A 20970-nucleotide genomic window follows, 5' to 3' on the forward strand; every position below is an offset into this window, starting at 1 on the left:
GAACCCAGAAGCATCTACTCGGTTGGGATTTTACCTAAACAATGGAACGGGGAATGATTGAGCGGGGCAGAAAGCCACAGCCGTCTCGTTTAATTTTGATACCCTTATGTCAATCGTGCGGGACGTCAATTGGGGGCGAACAAACCCAGTAGGCTCTGGAAAATCATGGAAGATGTGATTGTTGGGACTTGTACCTTTTGATGGGTGCAGGAAACGACTGCGCATCGCATAGAAGAGCGATTTCACGCCGACTGTGATCCAACTTTTTATTTAAACCGTCACCCGAAAGTCGCGGGGCGGTAAGACCCGTGGGTTCTACAAGAAAATGACGTTGAAGAAGACAGTACCTGAATTTGGGGATAGGGAAACCAGAAACTTCACAAGTTATTACGATATCTTGGTTCAAAGCTACGTCGATGACTATGCTACCGTCGATTTTCCGACCAGACGATTTCGGAGGGACGTTGTTCGTCGGTTCTATGGAAAATTTTATTTAGAGAGGAAAGGACACACGCTACACTACCTCAACATCAAACTTACTTAAATACCGGATACGGAAAGCCAACGACTGGACACAAGATTACGCCGTCACTTTGTTCAGAGAAAGACGTAATCTTCCATGGCGTTTTCTCACCCACGACTTTTGGTGGTAAGTTATTAGTGGGTTCTGAAAAGAACCAGCAATTAGGATTCTGGTGATACTCAACAAGCGTGGAACAAGCGAGTCGTGACAAGAAAAAAAGCAAACTAAACAATGCAGAATCCCTATGCTGGTTCATGCATGCACTTACCTTGACTACTAAATCACGTACACGACTTTTTCTACTTACATATATCTCGGAACTGGGTACCCCGTGACTTGACATGTCAACCATGCCGTGGTATTCCAACCAACCAAAACTACTTTCCAACCTTCAAATTTTTCACCGTCCTTTTTTGGTCCCACATTACTCGTGGGTTCTAGGAACCAAGAGAAATTCAATTTACTTACATGTATCGTGGAACAGGGTAACCCGTCACTTGACAACTCAACCAGGCTGTATTTAAATTCGCCACGTTAAGCACCTGGTGCCCCTCAAACCGTTCCAGATCTTTTTTAGGGGGGACATTATTGGTGGGTTCTGGAATCACCCAAAAGTATGACCAAAAACCCTCAAAAATCACGGGCACTCTCAAAAACTTACATGAACCGAGGAACCGGAAAACCGGTGACTTGACAAGTCAGCCATGCAACTCCGTCGTGCTTTACATTCAAAACACGCCAACCTCCAAACTCCGCGCCGATTTTTTTAGGAGCCACGTTATTAGTGGGTTCTAGAATAAAAATAAATACCTGAATAAGGGAACGGGGAATGCCACAACGGGACACATCAAAAAGATACTTTGGTTGACTGCGTCCGAAACGAGAGTGAAACCGAACTTTTTGTCTAGAGCCTTGGGGGCTATATTGTTTGTTGGTTCTGGAAAACAAAAGTTACCTGTAGAGAGGGACGGGGTAGCCCACTACGTCACAAGTGAGGAAAGCGGTTCGATTTTGAGGGTGATTAAAAATGACACCGCCATCATATTTTTTTCCGGGGATTTTGGGGGCGATCTTCCCCGTTGGTTCTAAACCAGAAGTTAATTGAAAGAGGAGGAAAAGGTACCCTTGGTCTTTCAAAAACGAACTTACATATATCTAGGAACGGGGTAACCGCTCACTTGACAAGTTAACCACGCCATTTTTGAATTTTGAACATCGATCTGATGGCCTTCAAAGCGGCCGAAATCCTTTTTGGGAGGCACGTTATTTGTGGGTTCTGGAAGACAAAACTAACATGCAATTTGCCATGCTAAAAGTACCTAAATAAGGGAATAGGGAAGGCGACAACTGGGCACATCAAAAAAACTGTTTCATTCTGATCATTCGTAACTAGAGTAAAACCAATTTTCTTATCTAGAGCCTTGGGCGCGATATTATTGGTTGGTTCTGTAAAAAAAGAGGACTTTGGAACCAATTTACCTGTACAGAGGCACGGGGTAACCCACAACGTCACATCTCAAGAAAATCGTTTTATTGAGAGGAATTATCAGAATTTTACCACCTTCATATTTCTCGCCTGGCACTTTCGGGGCGATTTTTCCGGTGGGTTCTGGAAGAACCATTGAATTTAGGAGTAGGCAAAGGATGGGTACCCTTCAAGCGTGACATTTACCTGTAGATAGGAGCAGGGAAACCTTGTGCAGCACAGAGCAAAGGAATTGTTTTTCCGATCGGAGAAAAATTTTTGAGACCTGATATAGACTTGTCTTTGGCGGTGGGTGCAACACTAGTCTGAGGTTCTATGAAAGAAAAAAATGTACCTGGAGAGCGGCGCCGGGTATCCTTGCGCTTGACACAACAAACCGAAGCTTTGATCAACTGATCTAACGTAAGTGGAACTGACAGCGTCGGTCGAAAAAGACGGCGCTTTGGATCCAATTGGCTCTAAATGATACCGAAATCAAAATTGGTGGTAACGTACCTGAATAGTGGGATGGGTTGGGCTTGAGCTGGACACAACAACGCAAAGCTTTGATTTTGATGCCTTTCAAACGTGAAACTTTTAGAGTCCGAAGAAAACGTAGGCGGTTTTGAAGCGACAGGTTCTAAAGAGATTAACGTAAGTAACGTGCTACGACTTACCTGAAGATGGGTATAGGATAAGCTTGAGCTTGGCAGAGTAAGCCGAAACTTTGGTTAATACTGCGAGTGTAGGATATGCTCGTGGCGTCATTTGGAAAAGTGGGTGGCTTAAACCCAATGGGTTCTGAACAAGAAACATAAATTAAGAGGGGTGTCAATCAGACAGTACCTGAACATTGGGACAGGAAGAGCTTGCGCTGGACATAAAAGAACGAAACCTTTGCCCATGTTCACCTCATATGAGAAAATTTTTGACAACGAAGAAAACGAAGGAGCTTTAAATCCGACAGGCTCTGCGAAACAAACACAGAGGGTAAAATTTAGTACCTGAACATTGGAACGGGTAACGCTTGTGCCGGACATAAGAGCACGAATCCCTTCCCTTCATGCACTTCATAAGTAAAACTTTTGGATAAAGATGAAAACGACGGTGCCTTGAATCCCACCGGTTCTACCACAAGAAAATACGTTAAAATAGTACCTGAATGAAGGAAAGGGGAACCCCTGCGCTGGACACAGCAAGCCACAGCTGTGTCCTATTTCCCGCTGGTACCCCAACACTTTCACGTCATTGGAGAAGGCCGGAGCTTTACTTCCCACGGGCTCTAAGAAAACAACAGTCACCTGAATGAAGGTACTGGAAATCCTTGCGCTTGACAAAATAGAGGGATCTCGAAACCACCATCTCGTTCGACATATTTCAATTTCGAATCAGCTAATAGTTTAGGAGCGCGACCTCCCACTGGCTCTGGATAAATAACGTTAGAAAATTAGTACCTGAATGTTGGTGTAGGAAAACCCTGTGCTTGACATAGGAGAGTAAGAGCATGTCCGGAGAGCTTTTGGATTGTTATTCCTTTGACGTCTGACAGCAAACTCGGGCTACGCAACCCGATAGGTTCTACGAAAAAAAAAATGAAGGTGGTACCTGTAGCTGGGAGAGGGATAACCCTGGGCTTGACAAAGTACCGCGATATCATCCCCTTTGAAATCTTCGAAAGAAGTCAGTTTAACGTTGGAGAGGAATTTAGGGGCTCGTGCTCCCATAGGTTCTGGAACGAAATACTGACCTAAAGTACGGGACAGGGTACCCTTGGGCCGGACAAAGAACCGCCAACGAGATATTTTGATGGTAAGTGATCACGTCGTATTTAGAATGGGACGAGACTTTCGGAAGCGTACTACTGATGGGTTCTGCATGAAAAAAAAACATTGTACCTTAACGAAGGGACAGGGTATGCTTGCGCCGGACACAACAACGTCACACCGTTTCCGTGTAAACTTTCAAACGCGTGACTCTTATCAGTGGTGGGAAACTTCGGCTTAACGCTACCAACAGGTTCTAAAAAAACGATCGATAAGAAAGGCGCTGACCCCAATGTTTAGGATAGACATCCCACAAACACAGTACCTGTAATTCGGGACTGGAAAAGACTGAGCCGGGCAGAGCATCGTCGAACTTTTGTTAAGATGAGCGTCTAAAGTCTGAATTTTCGATGTGCCTGCTGTGAGTCGCGGACCGACACTTCCCACAGGTTCTAAGAGCAAAAAAAAATTACCTGAATTTGGGCAAAGGGGACGCTTGGAACGGACACAAAAGAGTCATGTTAGAGTCCAGAGCATCAATGACGGTTCTGGATTGGTCACCGGACGTTAATTTAGGAGTTACACTTCCCACAGGCTCTGAAAAGTCCCCGAGACCATCAGGGTACCATTGCTAAATTACCTGTATAATGGGGCTGGGAACGCCTGAGCCGGACACAAAATAGCGAAACTAAAACCGCTGATGTAGGTATCAACGGTAGGAAATTTCGGGATGTTGGGTCTAACGCTTCCCACAGGTTCTAAATAAAAAGAAAGAGTGACTTCCCGGTCATTTACCTGTGTAAAGGGACAGGAAACGCTTGCGCCGGACAGAGCAACGTTACCGTCGAGTCGCTCCTCGACTCAAAACCTCTTAAATTGTCGGTGGCTGGGAATTTAGGCAAAACGCTCCCGATTGGTTCTACCAAAAAAAAAACGTAAATTTAAGTACAAAACGTACCTGTATCTGGGTACCGGGAAAGCCTGAGCGGGACAAAGGAGAGTTAGACTTTCCTCCAAGTGCCCTTTGAAAGTTCTAGAAATATCGGTGGTAGGAAACTTGGGCAAAACGCTCCCGATGGGTTCTACCACAAACAAACCCGATGTTGGAATAAGCCCCGATAAAAATTATAGATACCTTGTGAGTGGCACGGGGTAGCCCTGGGCCGGACACAACAAGTTTACACTTTCGTTTCGGGAATAAATATACTCTTTTCTAGTTTCCAACGGAAATTTAGGCAGAACACTCCCGACAGGTTCTAAAAACCAACGAAAAATCACTTACCTTAGCAAGGACCAGGGTACCCAAAACCTGTGAGAACCTCTTAGGGAAGGAACGTGGATAAAAGGACAGGTACTGTCGTTTTAATTTTGACAAAATTTTGAAAGTGCCCGTTTGTGAAGCAAGGGTACCCTATCCCAACATTCAGGTAAATTCAAACAAGAACAGTGATGAAGAATCTTGCAATTCCTCATCAAAGTTGCGATAAAACGAGAAAATTTCCCTGGGAAACACAATTTTCCAGCGTTCACAGAGTAATTTCCTCGAATAAAATCACGTATCATGTTAACTTACACGTTCCTTTGTCTGCTGTGGAGCTTTCAGTGGATTAATTTTGTGTAATTTATGAGAGAGGGATACTGCACGTCAAGGTACGCCCCATTATGAATTCCACCAAATCGATTTTAGCAGAAAAGGAAAGTGTCTTAAAAACCTAAATTCACTGACCACTTGAATGTCATTGTTCCACCGTATAGCGACATCCTGCGCGATGCATATGTGCCCGAAGAACAAACAATTAGAATAATTAAACAATACAAACATTTTTAATTGCTACCATAAACTGCGTTAAGCTTCATATTTACACAACTATGAAAACAGGAAATTCGGTTTAGTTATGTAAAGAATTTATTACAGAAAGATAATCTCACGAGTGATATCAGTTTCCAGAAAGATGGAATTACATACGTAAAAAGGTGCTTAAAATTAGAAATGGAAGCTAATTCCTTGGCGCCGGGAATGAAATTAAGAAATTTGTAACCGGATTGGCGGTGGCTCTTGATTATACACGAAAACAATTTTCATACTTTGCACGACCCGGCGCAACCACCATTTTACACATTTTTAACAAAATTAAATAAACAGTCAAAATTGTTGATAAACTGACCATTATATTGTATTATGCCAATGAAATGTTCACATTTTAACACCTGCATTTCGGACGTGACTTCGTTGGTCCCAAGCCCACCCTAATTACAAATTTCTTTGTTTAAATTCCCGGCAGTTTTCAGCAAACCATATTCGTTAATGTAAATCTTTTTGAAAGGACGTTTATTAACATTGAACAACGCATGAACGGAACTTTGTTGCAAAGAAGCTGTGAGTGGGTTATTCAAGTGGTCAATGAAGTATGAGTGGAATAATAAAAAGTCAAAGAAACGAACACATGTGAATCCTTAGCAACTACTCGTCATGAATTACAATAATTGATAAATTGACTTTTTACTATCGTCTCGTGAGAATGCCACAAATCCAGTCGCTCGCTTTTTCTAATTATAGAACATTCCTCCATCAATTAATCAGTAATTAAAACGTGGCGTCATGGTACGAATCAGCGCTCGCTTTTTCTTGTTATTTATGTAAAAAGGGCAGCAATTTGGGGTATTCTCACCTCTAACATTTCACATTAAAAATCACTTACCCGTGATGACCAGTCTACCCTTGGTTGCACTCAGTCTTGTTTCCCCAGTCAGTCTGTGTTTCGTCCGACATTGGTACGATTTATAGCCATCTTCAGGACCAACATCGCGGATGTGCAATTCTCCAGAAGGTAAAACCAGATATTTGCTGTCTGTTAAAGACACGAATTAGTCCAAGTCTACAATTCAACGCTCTTAGCATCAACTAAGAGAGTTGAATCACTGAAGACCATCAAATTTGGTGTCCAATCCATCGACACCAAATTCTCAGATCTCGGAAGTTCGTAGTTCAAGTTGATCTTAACTTGAATTACGCACTTAAGAGGCCGTCTTTTAATTATCCCTTGAATCAATTCTTAATTCAATATATTTCGCTCCATTTCTCTGTTAATTAGAAGTTGGCCTCTTGCTTATTAATTCTACAAGGAAAAGCAGGTTAAGTGGAGGGGCTAAGACGGAGAGGGTGAGGAAACGACGGGAATTCCAGTAGCCCAAGTCCTTAGAAAACCCAAAAAGAAACATCGACTAAACGAACGCACCGTACTGATCGTCCTTGGTGACAATTTCGTGCTTGTCGTCCTGCAACCAGGATACGACGGAAACGTAGTCGCTGACAAAACTGGGAATGTGACACTTGAAGATCGCGGTGTTGCCTTTTAGGACGCTCTCGTCCATCACATTAGCGCTGTAGCTTTGTGATACAACTGGAAAAAATTACTCGCTTTCAGAGAAATAAACAAAGCATAAATTGTTAATATTGAATGAGACACGCGAAGAAACTTGGAGATGTTGGAGACGCTCTGGGAAAATTGTGGTACACCTACGTACCAGGAAATCAATCCTTGACAACCTTGGAAATGTAGCAGTAAATATAGATTTCAATCGAGATCGTTTTCGCAAAACAGAAAACTTTACGTAGGTTTAATTAGGTTGATGGACTATTCTAAAACGCACGAAAGCTGTAAAAACGTTCGTTTTCGTCTAAAAGTACATTTTTTATGTCGGGATCAAGTAGGAAACTACTAAAGTATCGCGATCGAAATTCTATTGTTCGTTCAGGAGTTTCTTTTTATAAGCTATTTCTTTTAATTTTATATTCGAGTAATTTTCCTTCTATTCTCATACTGACTGAAGGTCGTGTTTATTTATCACCTCTATTGTGCACAGTTCTAGTGTTATGGCTAAAAATAAAATATCTCGTTATAGCCAACAACCCTTCATACAGAATTTCCACATGTATTTAAAGACAGGATATGCAGCATCTGTCAAAACGATCCATTGTTTCGACCAGTAAACATTTCCTTAACCCCCGTCGTTAAAATTCCTCTATTCTTTTTGATCGTCCGTTCAGAACAAATCCGCGTTCACGCCCTTCTCGATTTCGATCCGATTTTGTTTAATCGAATCAACCTTCGCTTTGTTGCGGCCACCAGGAAATGGTGAGTGCATTGGACTGAAGGGATCAACAGGTGGAATTTCGCGTAAAAACAAAGTTTTAACTACCGTAGTCGTCGACTGGTGGTAAAAATTTGTTGTTGGCTGTGTCTTGCCAGGATATGACATCCACATGATCGGAGACGAAAGACGGTATCTGGCATTTGAAAACGGCCGTGTTTCCTTTGATAACGAAAACATCGTAAACTTGAGCCTCGTAATATTGATTAACCACTGGAACAATCAAAAGGAGGCTTAGTGGAGAAAGAGGGACTGTAGACAACGGGGAAGTTGATTTTTCCCCGTACCCTGTAGTTGAGGCAAGTGTGGATTATACTCGTAGACGCCGCCGTCGTCAGCGAGCCACGCTTCGACCTGAACGAAATCCGTGACGAAACTAGGAACCAAACATTTGAGGATGCCCGTGTTCCCTTTGAGAACGAACTCGTCGATGACCCGACTCTGATAAAACTGCTTGACGACTGCAAATATATACAGTGGTGTTATTTTGGAACGTGGAATGTACACGGTTCAGGGAAACAAGGATTTCCAACATTTCCGTTTGGTTACCGTAGTCGTCTCCGGGTAAATACGAGTTTCCATTGGAATCCTGCCAGTTCTCGACCACCACAAAATCTGAAACGAACGAAGGAACTTCGCATTTCATCACTGCAGAGTTGCCGCGAATCACATATTCGTTGTCGGCTTCCACTTCGTACGATTGGGCCACAACTAGACGAGGAAAAAAGCAAATCTTAATTGATGTTGCAGATCTCAGAATGTTGACGGTTTCGGGTTACGACTCCCGGAGAGAACATATGGCGAGCATATTTAAAGTTCACGGATTCGAAGATTGTTTTCGTTAGCGATGGAGACTTAAGCTTCGTGTCAGATTAGTGTCTTCTCAAAAGAGAAAACGTGAGCGCAAAAAATCAGAGAAAGACCTTCATAATTTTATTCGTTGTTTCTTTGGGAAAAGAGAGTAACAAATGACGTTCGTTTGAACCCTAGAATAAGAACTGAAGCGTCTGGACGTCCGGGACAGGACTCAAAGGACTCGGGACGATCAAACTTGGATCAAACTCAGTACCGTAATTAGTGTCGTCGTTGTACATATGAACTTGGCCATCATCAGCGATCCAGGCATCAATCTGGACAAAATCCGCGACGAAACTCGGTATCTTGCATTTCATGACAGCCGCATTTCCCCGAATAACATACTCGTTTTCGGCCTCGGTCACATAGTACTGGGCGACAACTAAGAACAAACTTAGAATTACCATAATCGTTCGAGGCTTTCATAACATTTCCGGTGTCGTCTATCCAGGATTCGACAAACACGAAATCGGCGACAAACGAAGGTATGCTACATTTCAAAACGGCAGTGTTGCCGCGTATCACGTATTCGGTGAGAATTTCGGCTTTATAGAATTGGTTCACCACTGGAAAGATCAACGGGACTGTGTTAGTGGAGGAAGTAATGAAATTTAACCACGGTGAATACCATAAGCATTGCTGTGGTTGTACTCTGAACCATCGGAACCAACCCATGCTTCAACTCGGACAAAATCAGCGACGAAAGAAGGAATATTGCATTTGAGAACAGCGGTGTTCCCCCGAATAACATACTCAGAAACAACTTCAGCTTCATAGTACTGATTAACAACTGAAAAAAGAACGAGGGCGTACTGAAATAGTGAAAATCAATAGAATGCACCATCCGTGGAAAGAGGAAAAGGAAACGTCACAAAGCACCCTTAAAAGTACCATAATTAGTCTGCTCCATCCCGTAATTATGTCCTTCAGTATCGTGCCAAGAGACCACATTAACAAAATCCGCGACAAATGACGGAATCGAGCATTTCAGAACAGCGGCGTTTCCACGGATGACGTACTCGTTATTGACTTCTGTCTGGTAGAACTGCTGGACAACTGTAAAAAGAGACAACGGGAAGCAAAACAGAAGACGCTCAGTCTGGATTACCGTCGGGTGCGCCCGGATAAAAGTTTTCATTCTGATCGGTGTGCCAGGAAACGACGCTAACAAAATCGGCGACGAACGAAGGTATTTGACACTTGAGGATGGCGGCGTTACCACGAATCGCATAGTCCTTATTGACATCGGTATCGTAGAACTGAGCCACCACTGCGAAAAACACACCGCAATATGAAAAAACAACGCGTTTAAAATTACATGAGGCGCCAGCCTGAAAACTCTACAATTTCTAAGCATATTAAAGTCGATTACTCCTGGAAATCCATGGCGAAGCAAGCTGAAAAGTGAATTATTAAAGAGCTGGTCAATAACAGAATCTTTAATGTTAACTGCGAGGAAATTGAATTAGTAAACTGTTTTCAACTGAAATTTAGGTTATCGCTGAGTTTCAACAATTTTTTAATGCTTTCTGTTTATTATTTGAACTAGGATTTAGGTCGTCAGGAAACGCTGGATTATTCAGTTCTTTCCAAGCTTCGCAAAATGAGAGTTGCAGCCAACAACGGAAACCGAGCAATTTAATTTTACACATACTGTAATTATTTAATTTAGCTAGTCTTGATGTTATCGCACTTTATATCAGCGGTTCCCAAATTGATCGCACTTTTCAGCATTATTTGTCATTATTTTTGATAATGCACCCGACATTGGCAGTCGTAAAAATAAAAAAATGCGGACCTGAATTTAAATACTTTGCTGGGCACTGGGCATGACACTGTTAGGGTGTAAACGCCAATTACTTTATCGGAAACTACATCACTTTCAAATTTCAAACTCTTAATTTTTAAAATTTTAATTAGAGCTGCTACGAAAAACGTTATTACAACCCTTTTAAAACAACTTTATCTATGTTTAAAAACGCGAAACAGGTCTGTAGAAAAACTTCCCAAAGGAAAAGTGAAGGTGATATCAATTAACAAAGGTGAATCGAGCAATTTTAAATTGATTATAATTTAAAAAAAATGTGTAAACACAGCACCAATCAAGCCGTATATCTTGTTTTCCAAAACCGACCTGATGAAAAACCTGTTGGGCCACACGATATAATATCGCGAATTTCTGCAGCAATTCCATTTCCACAGGGTCATTCCATATCAATTCAGCCATGACATCACATTCAGTAGTAAATACTTAAAAATGTTATCGCGTCAGTTTTACAACATGCTTCGGGCTGATGGTAATACCCTCCCTGCATTGTTATGACGAAGAGAGACCGCTTCAAGTTTAAGATAAGTGTAATAACCGACAAAAAAGTGTAAACATTTTAATTTTATGTTGTCACATGAAACTACCGTTACAACGTTGCACCATCGTACCCACATACCATATTTGCATATGTTCCATTAATGTCAAATAACCATACAGACATCAATAAACAGATAAACAAAAATACCCATTTTAGTTCAAACAATAAACAGCATAATACTATAAAACTGCGGTACTGTTATTTCAGTCTGACTAGTTTCTTCAACGTATTTGATGTCATATGTGAATGTGATAAATCGGTCACTTTCATGTTCTGATAACGCAGTGTTTTTTTTAGTCAATCAATTGGTTATTTATATGCGTGATTCCAACGTTCAACAATCATATTATACACAATTTGCTACACATAATTCTCACTAAACGATCAATTCCTTCTGTAATTGACCATCTCCATTACTCCCCCAATTACCCCCAAAACCACCAACCTGCGCGCACGTTGACATCCCTCGAGTGCACCGAACCGACGCTGTTCTTTGCCAGACAAACATAAACTTGAGCATGGACCTCCTGTCTATAATCCTCCGCTCTAAAAGGAGGAAAGACCAAATTCCCGTTAGCTAGAACTTGGCGAAGTCCAGGAACATCCCCGACGGCGGTTCCATCAGATCGTACCCAGATGATATCAGGCGTTGGATTTCCATGAGCGCTGCACTCGACGACGGCTCCGGTGGTATTGGAAAAGTCGATTCGATTCGGGGGTTCACGTAGGAAAACTGGACCGGAAGTGTCGTCCTCGGCGACGACACCGAGGACGAGCAAAGTCAATAATATAACGCCACTAAACATGACACTAGAGCGACGACACTGTGTCGATGATCTGGAAAAAAAAAAGACAATTAGTAGTCAATTGGATTCCACCCACGTTAATGCATGTGAAAGGGAACGTGGTGCAGTTGTGGTCATTATGAGTTACCAGTATGGTATTGATTTTATATGAATATTTAGAGAAAGAAGGAAAAGATAAGCCATGCCAAAAATCCGAGTTTTGGGAGAGAACAGTAGTAATTCAAACTGACTATTTAATTCCGCGCTTTAAATTAGATCTTGCATAGGTGACATAGTCGAACATGACGTGTATTTTAGTAACACAAAAGCTGTAACATATACACGGGAAAATGAACGAGGGGAGGGGATTCCCCAAGGAATAAGAATAGCGACAGGGGGAATAGTGCACGCATATGGGTCAACAAGTCCTCAAGCCAGCAATCACATTTTCCACCGCGAAAAATTGCCTGTAACAACCTAACCGTGCAACGAATCGCCCGTTTTATTATACCAATTTAAAGAATATCTCGAGCAATTCTAATTCATTATTTTCTGGTATAACAAAAGGTTTCGCTCTATCGACCAGACATGCATTTATTTTGAGACTACAAACGCCATAAATTTATGTAAACAAATTCAAAATTTCTTTGTCGATTAAATAATTAAAATTCGATTAATCGATAACAGCTGTTTGGGGAATAATAAATTCGTAAACACGATAAAAATTCACCGTAAAAGGCAGCAAGATCGTAAAAATTAGTGTAAATTGAGTAAATTCCACGCGGCTTATTCAGACGTCAATTAATTCCATTATCATTAGGTTGGACAGTTTTCATCCGGTGTTTGATCAATGAGGTGCTTCCATTCTTTGGAAACAATCGTTAAAAATTAAACATTCATGCGAATCGATAGAACATTGTTAGCGCATAAATGGAACATTTACACTTCAAATAGAAGACGTGTCTCTAGACTGCCAAAAATAAACGCGGTATACTTTCCGAGCACCCCTGGTATATCAATAAATTTCGACAAATCCTTGAAGCGTTACAGCACCGCCTTATCAACAAAAGAAACTGGAAAAAAAGCAAAAACCCTCAATTAATTCCAAGCAGTTTCGTGCGAAAGCCGCGACAACATTGAAGATGTGTGTAAGAGTGATCTTGATTTGAGACAACTAATGTGTTTTATCGTAGCAGGTATTGAGTACGACAAATTCCGAAAAATAATTCAATGTACGGGTATTTGAAATGTAAATAAATTCAAACATTTACGGTTTTACATTCAGTCGTTCCAAAATTTTGCAAACTAATCTTAAAACTTGACTGAATAAAGACTACATTATTATTACACTTCCGTGGTAGAAAAACAATGGCTTAAAAATGTTGCATTTTATTTACAATAGCATTACCGCAAGTGTGCATCATTGCTGCATATAAATTAAAACCGCAGTGTAGTTCATAGTATCGTACTATAAGCATGGGATAAAAACGGCCCATGAATTCGGAATTTGTTAATATCCTTGGTTGAATCGTCAAACAAAGCTACCAACCGACAAAAAATGCAAGTGACGTCTAAGCAAGTGTAATGTACTCGCATAACTCTCCTCACATTATTAGCTAATTAAATCTTTATTTTCAACGACCTTCTTTCATTTTTACCCATACTTAAAATTTTTGTCACAATGTCACATTCCCTCATTAAAAAGCGCGTTTTTGTAATTTTTCAGCCTCTACGTTTGAATAAAAAGAGTTACGATCAAAACAGTGTAAGTGTTAAAATTATTCCATTGTGTTGTGTACTATAAATTGGCGAAGAAATTCCTAAATTGATGGCATACTACACAGGCTTTGAAATTTGAAATTTGTTGGTCAAGTCTGAGTTGACAAAGCTACCAACTAATGAAAATAAATGAAGGTACAAGTACTGTTAAAACAATTGTTTCGGAAATTTGATTTTTTCATTCCTAGTAGTGATATAAATGCACGTTCACTCTAAAATGGTCTTGTTTTTGTGACGAAAATTCCAGATCGTGATTGGGATAAAATTTATTGATTTCCAACCATGAAACAGCTTCCCACAATGAAATTCAGCGAGGAAAAATGAATAGATTCTGCTTTGATGAGTTATTCGAACTTTGCTTAAAATAGTACTAATACCACTACAAAAATAAACATTTACTTCATCTCAAACCAGTTTTTGTGCATTTGATTAACAACTCGCATGTAAATTTTTGTGGTAGCAGGTAAACGACTTTCTTCAGCAGCTGTCATAATCCCATGGGTTCGAATGTAGACCCATTTCAAGATTTTTTCAAAAGCAGGTGGTCAACCCACCAGCTGCTGTACCATGACAATTTGATTCGCCGTCGACAAGGACGAAACATGCACATATATCCTTCTTATTCGTTTCCTGTGCTAACAATCTGAGCCCCTTAATCTAATGGTAATTCGTACACTTCCTTGCATATATTACGAGGTATTAATACCATCACTCTTTGTTGGGCGACGGAAATATCCGCAATGTAAAAAAACACTATTTTTATTTATCTCGTTACGATCTTTGAAAATTTTAATTTCCAGCTTGAGACTCATAAAGCACCGGCGTGGGTGAATGAAATACATTTTTTTCTGGGGTAGTTTTAATGGAATGTCTTAAGTTGATGGTATTGGGTGCTTACCAGTTGAATTTTCGGCTCGTATGACCGGAAATTGCACTAAAACAATGATTCGCGCACCAACTATGATTTATTTTTTATTATTACACACGGAGATGACACATCCTCGCGCACTAGCACCAATAATCAACAAAACTAACGCAACGCCTTGGACCGAAAATGGACGAGCTTTTACAATCGATGCCGAGGCAAAGTCTGGAAATGTATAACTGGTTGTATAGATCCACTGGAAAAGCTCATGTGTTGTGGGTTGCCTTCAAGGACTACAGGCGCAAAGACATGCAATCAAAATTTGGCTTACCTGATTTTTTCGATTCATTCAAGTCGTTTGAATCAAAATATTCTTTCTTCTTAAAATATACTTTAAAACTATTTCTTCAGCAAGGATGTTAGGGAAGGATAAAATGAACAGAACAGAAAAAGGTTCAAAGCTTCACAACCTATTTCTGTACTTCACTCTTCTTTTATTTCTCTTATCACATTAAAATAAAAAAATTCTTAACCTATTTTCCAAAAAACCTAACTATGTGTTGATTCCGTATTTTGACTTCATTTTGTCAATTTCCTCCTGTTTCTTCTCAATATCCGCCTTCTTAAACGCTTTGCTAGCTTGGTAGTATAGAACCACTAAATATCGGTTGCACACGTTGAATCCAGACAAATGGTCACAAGCATTCTTGGCATCAAAAATATCCTCATAGACCACAAAAGCAGTTCCTCTAGTTTCCGGTGTGTTACCCACGCGGATTTGTCTAATAGCCCCATATTTACCGAAGATATCGTACATTTCTTCGGCAGTTATCTTGTAAGGAAGATTTCTGATGTACAAGATCCTGTTGATTTCAGGGGGCAACCTAACCTGTAAAAGTTAAAATTATCAAGAAGGAAGGGGCAATTTTATTACTACTTACGTTAGCCTTTCTTTGCATCGCTAACGCCATTTTTGCGGTTTTGAAAGAACTTTTAAACAAGAAAACTTTGAAAACAGTTAATAATAAAAAAGCGAAACAAACACTTTTCTGACACTAGTTCTAATACCAACATAACTCGTACCAACTTAAAAAACTCCCTAACAAAAATCCCTAGTCGTCTGGCTCGGGAACTTCCACGTTTTGAAGAAACTCGACCAGTGCTTCTGTTGAAGATGCATACTTGTCCTTTTCGGCCTCTCTAAACTTGTTTTGGCCCGCAAACAAGTTTTTCGCCCGCTTTATGATACCTTCGTCCAGACCAACTTGGGCAGCAATGTTGAACGCAAAACTGTTCGAAATTCCTTCAGTTACTTGGTACAGAAACGATAAAGTTCCACTTTCTTCAGTGTGGGCCATCTTTAGGTACTGAACTAAAGGACTTTGAGGTGGTAAAAAATCAGCGATGCGCTGTTGGTGCGTTGAAACCAAAATATGGGGACAGTCCCTATCCATCTTGTGGAAATGGCGGAGAAAGCCATCTAATAGTGCTAGCCCTTCGTCGGTTGTTGTTCCTCTTCCAAATTCGTCCGACAATATAAGAGAGTTGGAAGACGAGTTGTGTATAGCTTGAGTTGCCTTGAAAATAGTCATACTAGTATTGGAGCTAGAACGAATTTTTTTACCTGGATCACGTCAATCATGAAGGCTGATAAACGTACACATGCTGATTCAGTAGCTTGCATTCTGCTATGAAAACTGTGCATCATTCCAATATTGGCGGTTTTAGCAGGGACGTAAGACCCAATATGGGCTAAATACACCGTCAACGCCACATTTTTTAAGTATATACTTTTCCCACTTCCATTGGGCCCGGTAATGATCTTAATGTGACTGTAATCTTGCCCGGAGAAAAAATCGCTGGGTTCGAAACTAGAAGCTAGTTCCAGCAATGGATGCCGACAATCCTGAATTTCGTGCTTGTTCTCAATATTGAGACTTGGCCGCACGTAGTTATTCTGCGCTGAAACTTTAGCTATGGCTATCAGACTAAGAAAAGTATGATGAAAATTTGATAATCGAGAACTTACGAGTCGATTTCAGCCAAAACGCGCAACGGTTCTCGAATATCTTTGTTATATTTGATGATGAACGACGATAAGCGTTGCAGAATTCGGTTTTCGTGAGCTATAATCTCCGCGTTTATGTCCCCTAAACTTTCGTCAAGTTCCTGGCACAAGGGATTTTTGTAATGGCTCGTCCCGCGGAGAGTGAACTAGAACTGAAACTAATAAACGTTTTAAACTAGCGCTTCTTTACCACTAATTGAAACCCCAAGTCTTTGAGACTGTCGGGATCACAATTGGACTCCCATTCTGTCACAGCAATAAGATGCCCCATTTCAGGGAGATAAACTATAGCACACTCGTGTAAATACTCGGGGAGTTGTTGGGCGGCGACTTGGGCCGCTGCTGTTACATGTTGAGCAATATCTTGGCGGCGTAACTTCTCTAGAAAGTGTTTTTAGGCAAGAAACTACGAAATCAAATGTATTACTAGCATCCAAACTTTCATCCAATCCGAGTTTGATAACAGGGCGCCCAAAGAGTTTGTTCTCAGTAAAATCGATGGCGTCGTTAATTGAGTTTTCGAGACGCACCAGTTCAGTCGTGATGCAATCACAAAATTCGTTTAAAATTTGGCAGGAGTCGCGGTAAGGGGCTGTAAGCTCGCTGGTGAAGATTGTGTGGTAGATCGACTGAAATAGTGTGTTATTGATTTTTCTCAACACTTTGAGTCGTGTAGAAAAATACCTTGTACAGGGTCCTCCAGTCCTGACAATTAGCCCTCGAGTTCTTAATTTTCAGCAGAATACCCTAGGGAATTTAAATTAACACCCTAAATAACAGTCGGAAATCTTACTGTAACCTCCGTCAATTTTTTAATATTGTCCTGTAAACTCTCAACAAACTCCTGATGACTCGGATGGAGCACAAAACTCACAAAATCCAAGCGTTTTGTAAGTTCGGCGATATCATTCAAGGGCTTCAATAACATGTTTCTACAAAAACTCTCGTGAAGATGAGTCTACAATCTGGTTTCTAATACCTCAGCTGCGTTTGGCCGATTCTCGACTTGCAACTCGACGAAAACAACTTAAAAATACTCAAACCTTCGCGACTGCTCGCCTGCAGCCCCCGTTTAAACCCAGCGTCGTGCGAACATTGCTGGAAAATTTGTAATGCGTTGAGAGTTGTTCGGTCCATTAAAACGTGCCCCCGTCTGAAAAATATCACAAAAGTAAGGAATCCGTACTAGTTTAGTGTCATACAGCGTAGTTTGTACGACACTCAGATACTGGAATTCCTCCCTTTCTGATAAAAAGTGCGCCCAGTTCTTATCTAAGTATTTTACCAGTGCTCCGGCAGCATGGACAGACGTTTTATCATCAAAATCGAGAATAGAATTAACGTGGAGTTCTTTCCAAGTTTCGGATACTTCCCCGGTTTGAAAGGGGCTGAGTTCCAAAAGTACGGATCTGCAGATCTCAAAAGCTGCAAAACAATTTGAAGTGGCCTCTAGGTTGACATTTTTACGTACAATATTCTTTAGGGGAGAGTAGAAACATGTTCGGGGGCAAACTCCTCAAAGTATCTGTGGTAACAGTGGCGTCGTTCATGGTAACAGTATCCATCAAATATCTTATGTGGTCGTCGTTCATTTTTCCGACTGAGATGAGGTATTTAGGGCACACTTCCCGGTAGATTGAGGATGTTAGGAAAAATTGAGGGGCTGGATCAATTCTTTCTTCGTAAACCCGCAACTGAGATAAAGAAATTAGTAAAGAATTAAAGTTGAGGGTGTTTTTACGGATTTATCAGAACAGTCGAAGTAGGCAGCGCCCAGTTTTCCGCTTTTCCACAACAATGAAAGGATGCTGGTGGTGTTTTCCACGCTTTCTTCAACTTCTGTTTCTTCGTGAATAATTTGGGCAGCGTTTGGTCGGGTGGTGAAAATTAAATCGCTGTCTGACGACGCCATCACAAAAAGTGAAGCGCATCCACCAAAAGTAACCACAAAACGAGATTTGAAGAAAAGAACTAAAAATGAACACCGCAAAGTTGAATAAAGCAAAGTTGGCGGTAAGCACCGCCAACCCAAAAAAATAAAAAAACACTGAACAATACGATTTATTTCAAGGTTTCAAGTCCAAAAAACTTAAACATTACTGAAGTCATAACTTATAAACAAAAATTTGGCTCTTAATTCTATTAATAAAAACTATTAAATTATTTTAAGGGTCATATTTATGCAGTTTAAGGCGCCACTGTTTAATTAAACCATCCCATCCTCTTCTGGAATACTTTTTGTATTTGTCTGGGGTTTGAGGGTTATCTGGTTGGCGCTCATCCCTAAAAAACATGTTTTATGATACACCCTGTAGATGTAGGAGTCATACCTGGGAATCTTTTTGCAATATTCGTCATAACCTACTGTGTTTTTGCCATAATCTATCTGTTTTTGTCTCCTACTTAATACTGCGGGATCTGTTTCAAGTTCATTGCGTGTGCTTTTCCTGAAAGAAAAAAAATAGAATGTGCATGACAATCATTATAACCCACTTTTTCGGTTTTTGCTTGTTTTCATCGAAGCTAAGAGTCTTTACGCCGCTAACAGAAGGCCCCAACCTTTCTAAAGCTGATTTATAAGGTGAATCTCGCTTTTTGTACATGTTAAGTCTGGCACTTTTGAAACTTTTACGAGAATTTGAGTCATCTTCAATCTTCATAGGAGAAGTCAATTCATCTAGATCTTCCTTTTTTATATGGATATTTTCAAAGGCGTCTGTGTTAATGGAAAAATTTGTGTCATCATCAAACAACTCTTGTTTTATTTCCAATTTTATGGTCTCTTTCATTTCTATCTCTTCATCACTTTCTTCTTGTTTAGTATCTAGCTTTGGGGGCGGGGGAGGCTCTAGAAGATCACTTTCGAGCATCTACAGGGGGTAGAAATTAGAATCCAGAGGATTATTACGAAAGGAAACTAACCTCGTCGAAAATTCTAGCGTTTTTTAATGAAGTGTTCATTGAAAGTCTTGTTTTCATGAGCTCCATGGTCAAAATAAAAGTGCACAAAAAATCAAGAGTGTATAAACAAAAATATAACCTACACTTTAAGCGCGCTAGTGAGAAATGACTTCGTAACTTTGACGAAAGAAAAATTCCTAGAAATGATGCGGGAGTTTCGAATAAAACCCGTAAACACTCTATACATTTATTTTACAACGGCTGTTCAAAAAACAATTTCCTTTGGACTACAGGGACATGCTTGTATCTGATGAGAGTATTTTCATTTCCAAGAGCTGTGAATGCGCGCTCGCCTTCTTTGCCCAAGAGCTTCCTCAAAGCGATGTTCCTGTTCAAGATTTTCGTGTAGAATTCTTTTCCTCCTTCAGCGAAAATGGAGCTCTTGGCTTTTAACTCGTCGTCAATTTTATTCTCGAAGTACACTTGTGAAAAGTCCTTGCATAACGCGTAGCTTCCGAAAGTGAAAGCGCCGACTAAACAATACAGAACTAGTCGTAAACTCCGGGGTTTTAGAAAAAGTTGTGCTCTATCATTAAATGTACGAGCGAGTCCATACGCTCCAGTAACAGACACCACGGATATAACAGTGTCTATATACATTTTCGGCGTATCCCTGAAGCGGATCTCCTTTGCGATGGCGTACATTTGCGCCTTCTCTGACATAACCAGCGAATTTTGTAGTAGTTTCCCTTCATCCAAATCCCACATGACGGAATCGTCCCTTAGTTTAATTGACTGCCTATCAACGGAAGCTTCATCGTTGTAAAAAAAATTAGCTGGAATCCCAATTCGGACACCAAATTTGCTGTAAGACGTCCCCACACTGAAGATATCGAAACCGTAACCGGCGAATGGTTTATACAAATGCTGGTCCCGTTCTGGGATTTCCAACAAATCTAAGACTTTCTTGAAGCGCTCGTTTATTTGCTCTGTGAGTTTCACAGAGAATCCGTTTTTGTACAAGTGGAAAATCTTCTCATACTGGTCGAGGAAGATCGTTTGAGGTAAAACATGAGCACACATAACACCGCAGGAAATCGCACCGGCGGAGTAGTAGGCCAAACGACGACCGGCGTCGCTTACTAACCAAGACGACAATTTGTTCCAACGGGCCATCGTTAAAAAGTTATTTTATTATCATCACACGGGCACAGTTTAAGGTTATGATTTAACCTCAATGTGCCAAAAGTGTCAGCATGACGACAGAGGACCTGTCATGTCAACACTTTCTGGGACCTTTAAAATGGACGAGGAGAGATAAAAACGCTCTTTTTTTAATTACTTACGCAACTTTTTAATTTATAAATCTTCAAATTCTTACATATTAATCTAGTTTTTGTCATTAAAAAAAAATAGGTATTTATATTTGTTGAATAACGCAAAAAATC

At 40.5% G+C, this 20970-nt stretch overlaps 5 protein-coding genes across 54 annotated transcripts in view; all 5 read right to left on the minus strand.

Annotated features, from left to right (window-relative positions):
- Window positions 1–14733, minus strand: part of Dscam1 (Down syndrome cell adhesion molecule 1) — a 34213-nt gene extending 19480 nt beyond the window's left edge. For 12 of the 50 annotated variants that reach the window (XM_088044522.1, XM_088044517.1, XM_088044527.1 and 9 more), the window contains exons 1-5: window positions 14587–14733; window positions 11570–11961; window positions 8191–8364; window positions 6451–6600; window positions 348–477 (exon numbers count right to left, since the gene is read on the minus strand). In XM_088044522.1, coding sequence (XP_087900648.1) covers window positions 348–477; window positions 6451–6600; window positions 8191–8364; window positions 11570–11930 — 815 coding nt within the window. In that variant the 5' untranslated portion in view covers window positions 11931–11961; window positions 14587–14733. The other 38 variants (XM_088044545.1, XM_088044559.1, XM_088044541.1 and 35 more) reach the window with 34 other exon arrangements.
- Window positions 14734–15026: 293 nt separating this feature from the next.
- On the minus strand, window positions 15027–15639 carry Sf3b6 (splicing factor 3b subunit 6). Its single transcript, XM_088045399.1, has 2 exons — window positions 15495–15639; window positions 15027–15442 (listed from the first exon to the last, which is right to left on the minus strand). Exons 1-2 carry the CDS (start codon window positions 15522–15524, stop codon window positions 15107–15109), a joined length of 366 nt encoding a protein of 121 aa, XP_087901525.1. The 5' UTR covers window positions 15525–15639; the 3' UTR covers window positions 15027–15106.
- Window positions 15640–15650: 11 nt separating this feature from the next.
- On the minus strand, window positions 15651–18730 carry LOC148168471 (mutS protein homolog 5-like). The gene is given in 12 exon segments (XM_088046208.1): window positions 15651–16130; window positions 16178–16541; window positions 16583–16767; window positions 16812–17002; window positions 17049–17250; window positions 17306–17368; window positions 17415–17566; window positions 17569–17774; window positions 17824–18046; window positions 18093–18315; window positions 18363–18668; window positions 18722–18730. Coding segments are annotated over 12 exon segments (2589 nt in total). The 3' UTR covers window positions 15651–15665.
- Window positions 18667–19715, minus strand: Slbp (Stem-loop binding protein). The gene is made up of 4 exons (XM_088046527.1): window positions 19544–19715; window positions 19115–19491; window positions 18952–19068; window positions 18667–18904 (listed from the first exon to the last, which is right to left on the minus strand). The coding sequence occupies exons 1-4, from the start codon at window positions 19607–19609 to the stop codon at window positions 18787–18789; spliced, it is 678 nt and encodes a 225-aa protein (XP_087902653.1). The 5' UTR covers window positions 19610–19715; the 3' UTR covers window positions 18667–18786.
- A 40-nt stretch (window positions 19716–19755) lies between these two features.
- LOC148168473 (transmembrane protein 177) lies at window positions 19756–20806 on the minus strand. Its single transcript, XM_088045417.1, has one exon. It carries the CDS (start codon window positions 20696–20698, stop codon window positions 19775–19777), a length of 924 nt encoding a protein of 307 aa, XP_087901543.1. The 5' UTR covers window positions 20699–20806; the 3' UTR covers window positions 19756–19774.
- Window positions 20807–20970: the final 164 nt, after the last annotated feature.

Source organism: Gnatocerus cornutus, chromosome 9 (assembly GCF_029298725.1).
Source record: "Gnatocerus cornutus isolate USDA-ARS CGAHR chromosome 9, icGnaCorn1.1, whole genome shotgun sequence".
Lineage (NCBI taxonomy): Eukaryota > Metazoa > Arthropoda > Insecta > Coleoptera > Tenebrionidae > Gnatocerus > Gnatocerus cornutus.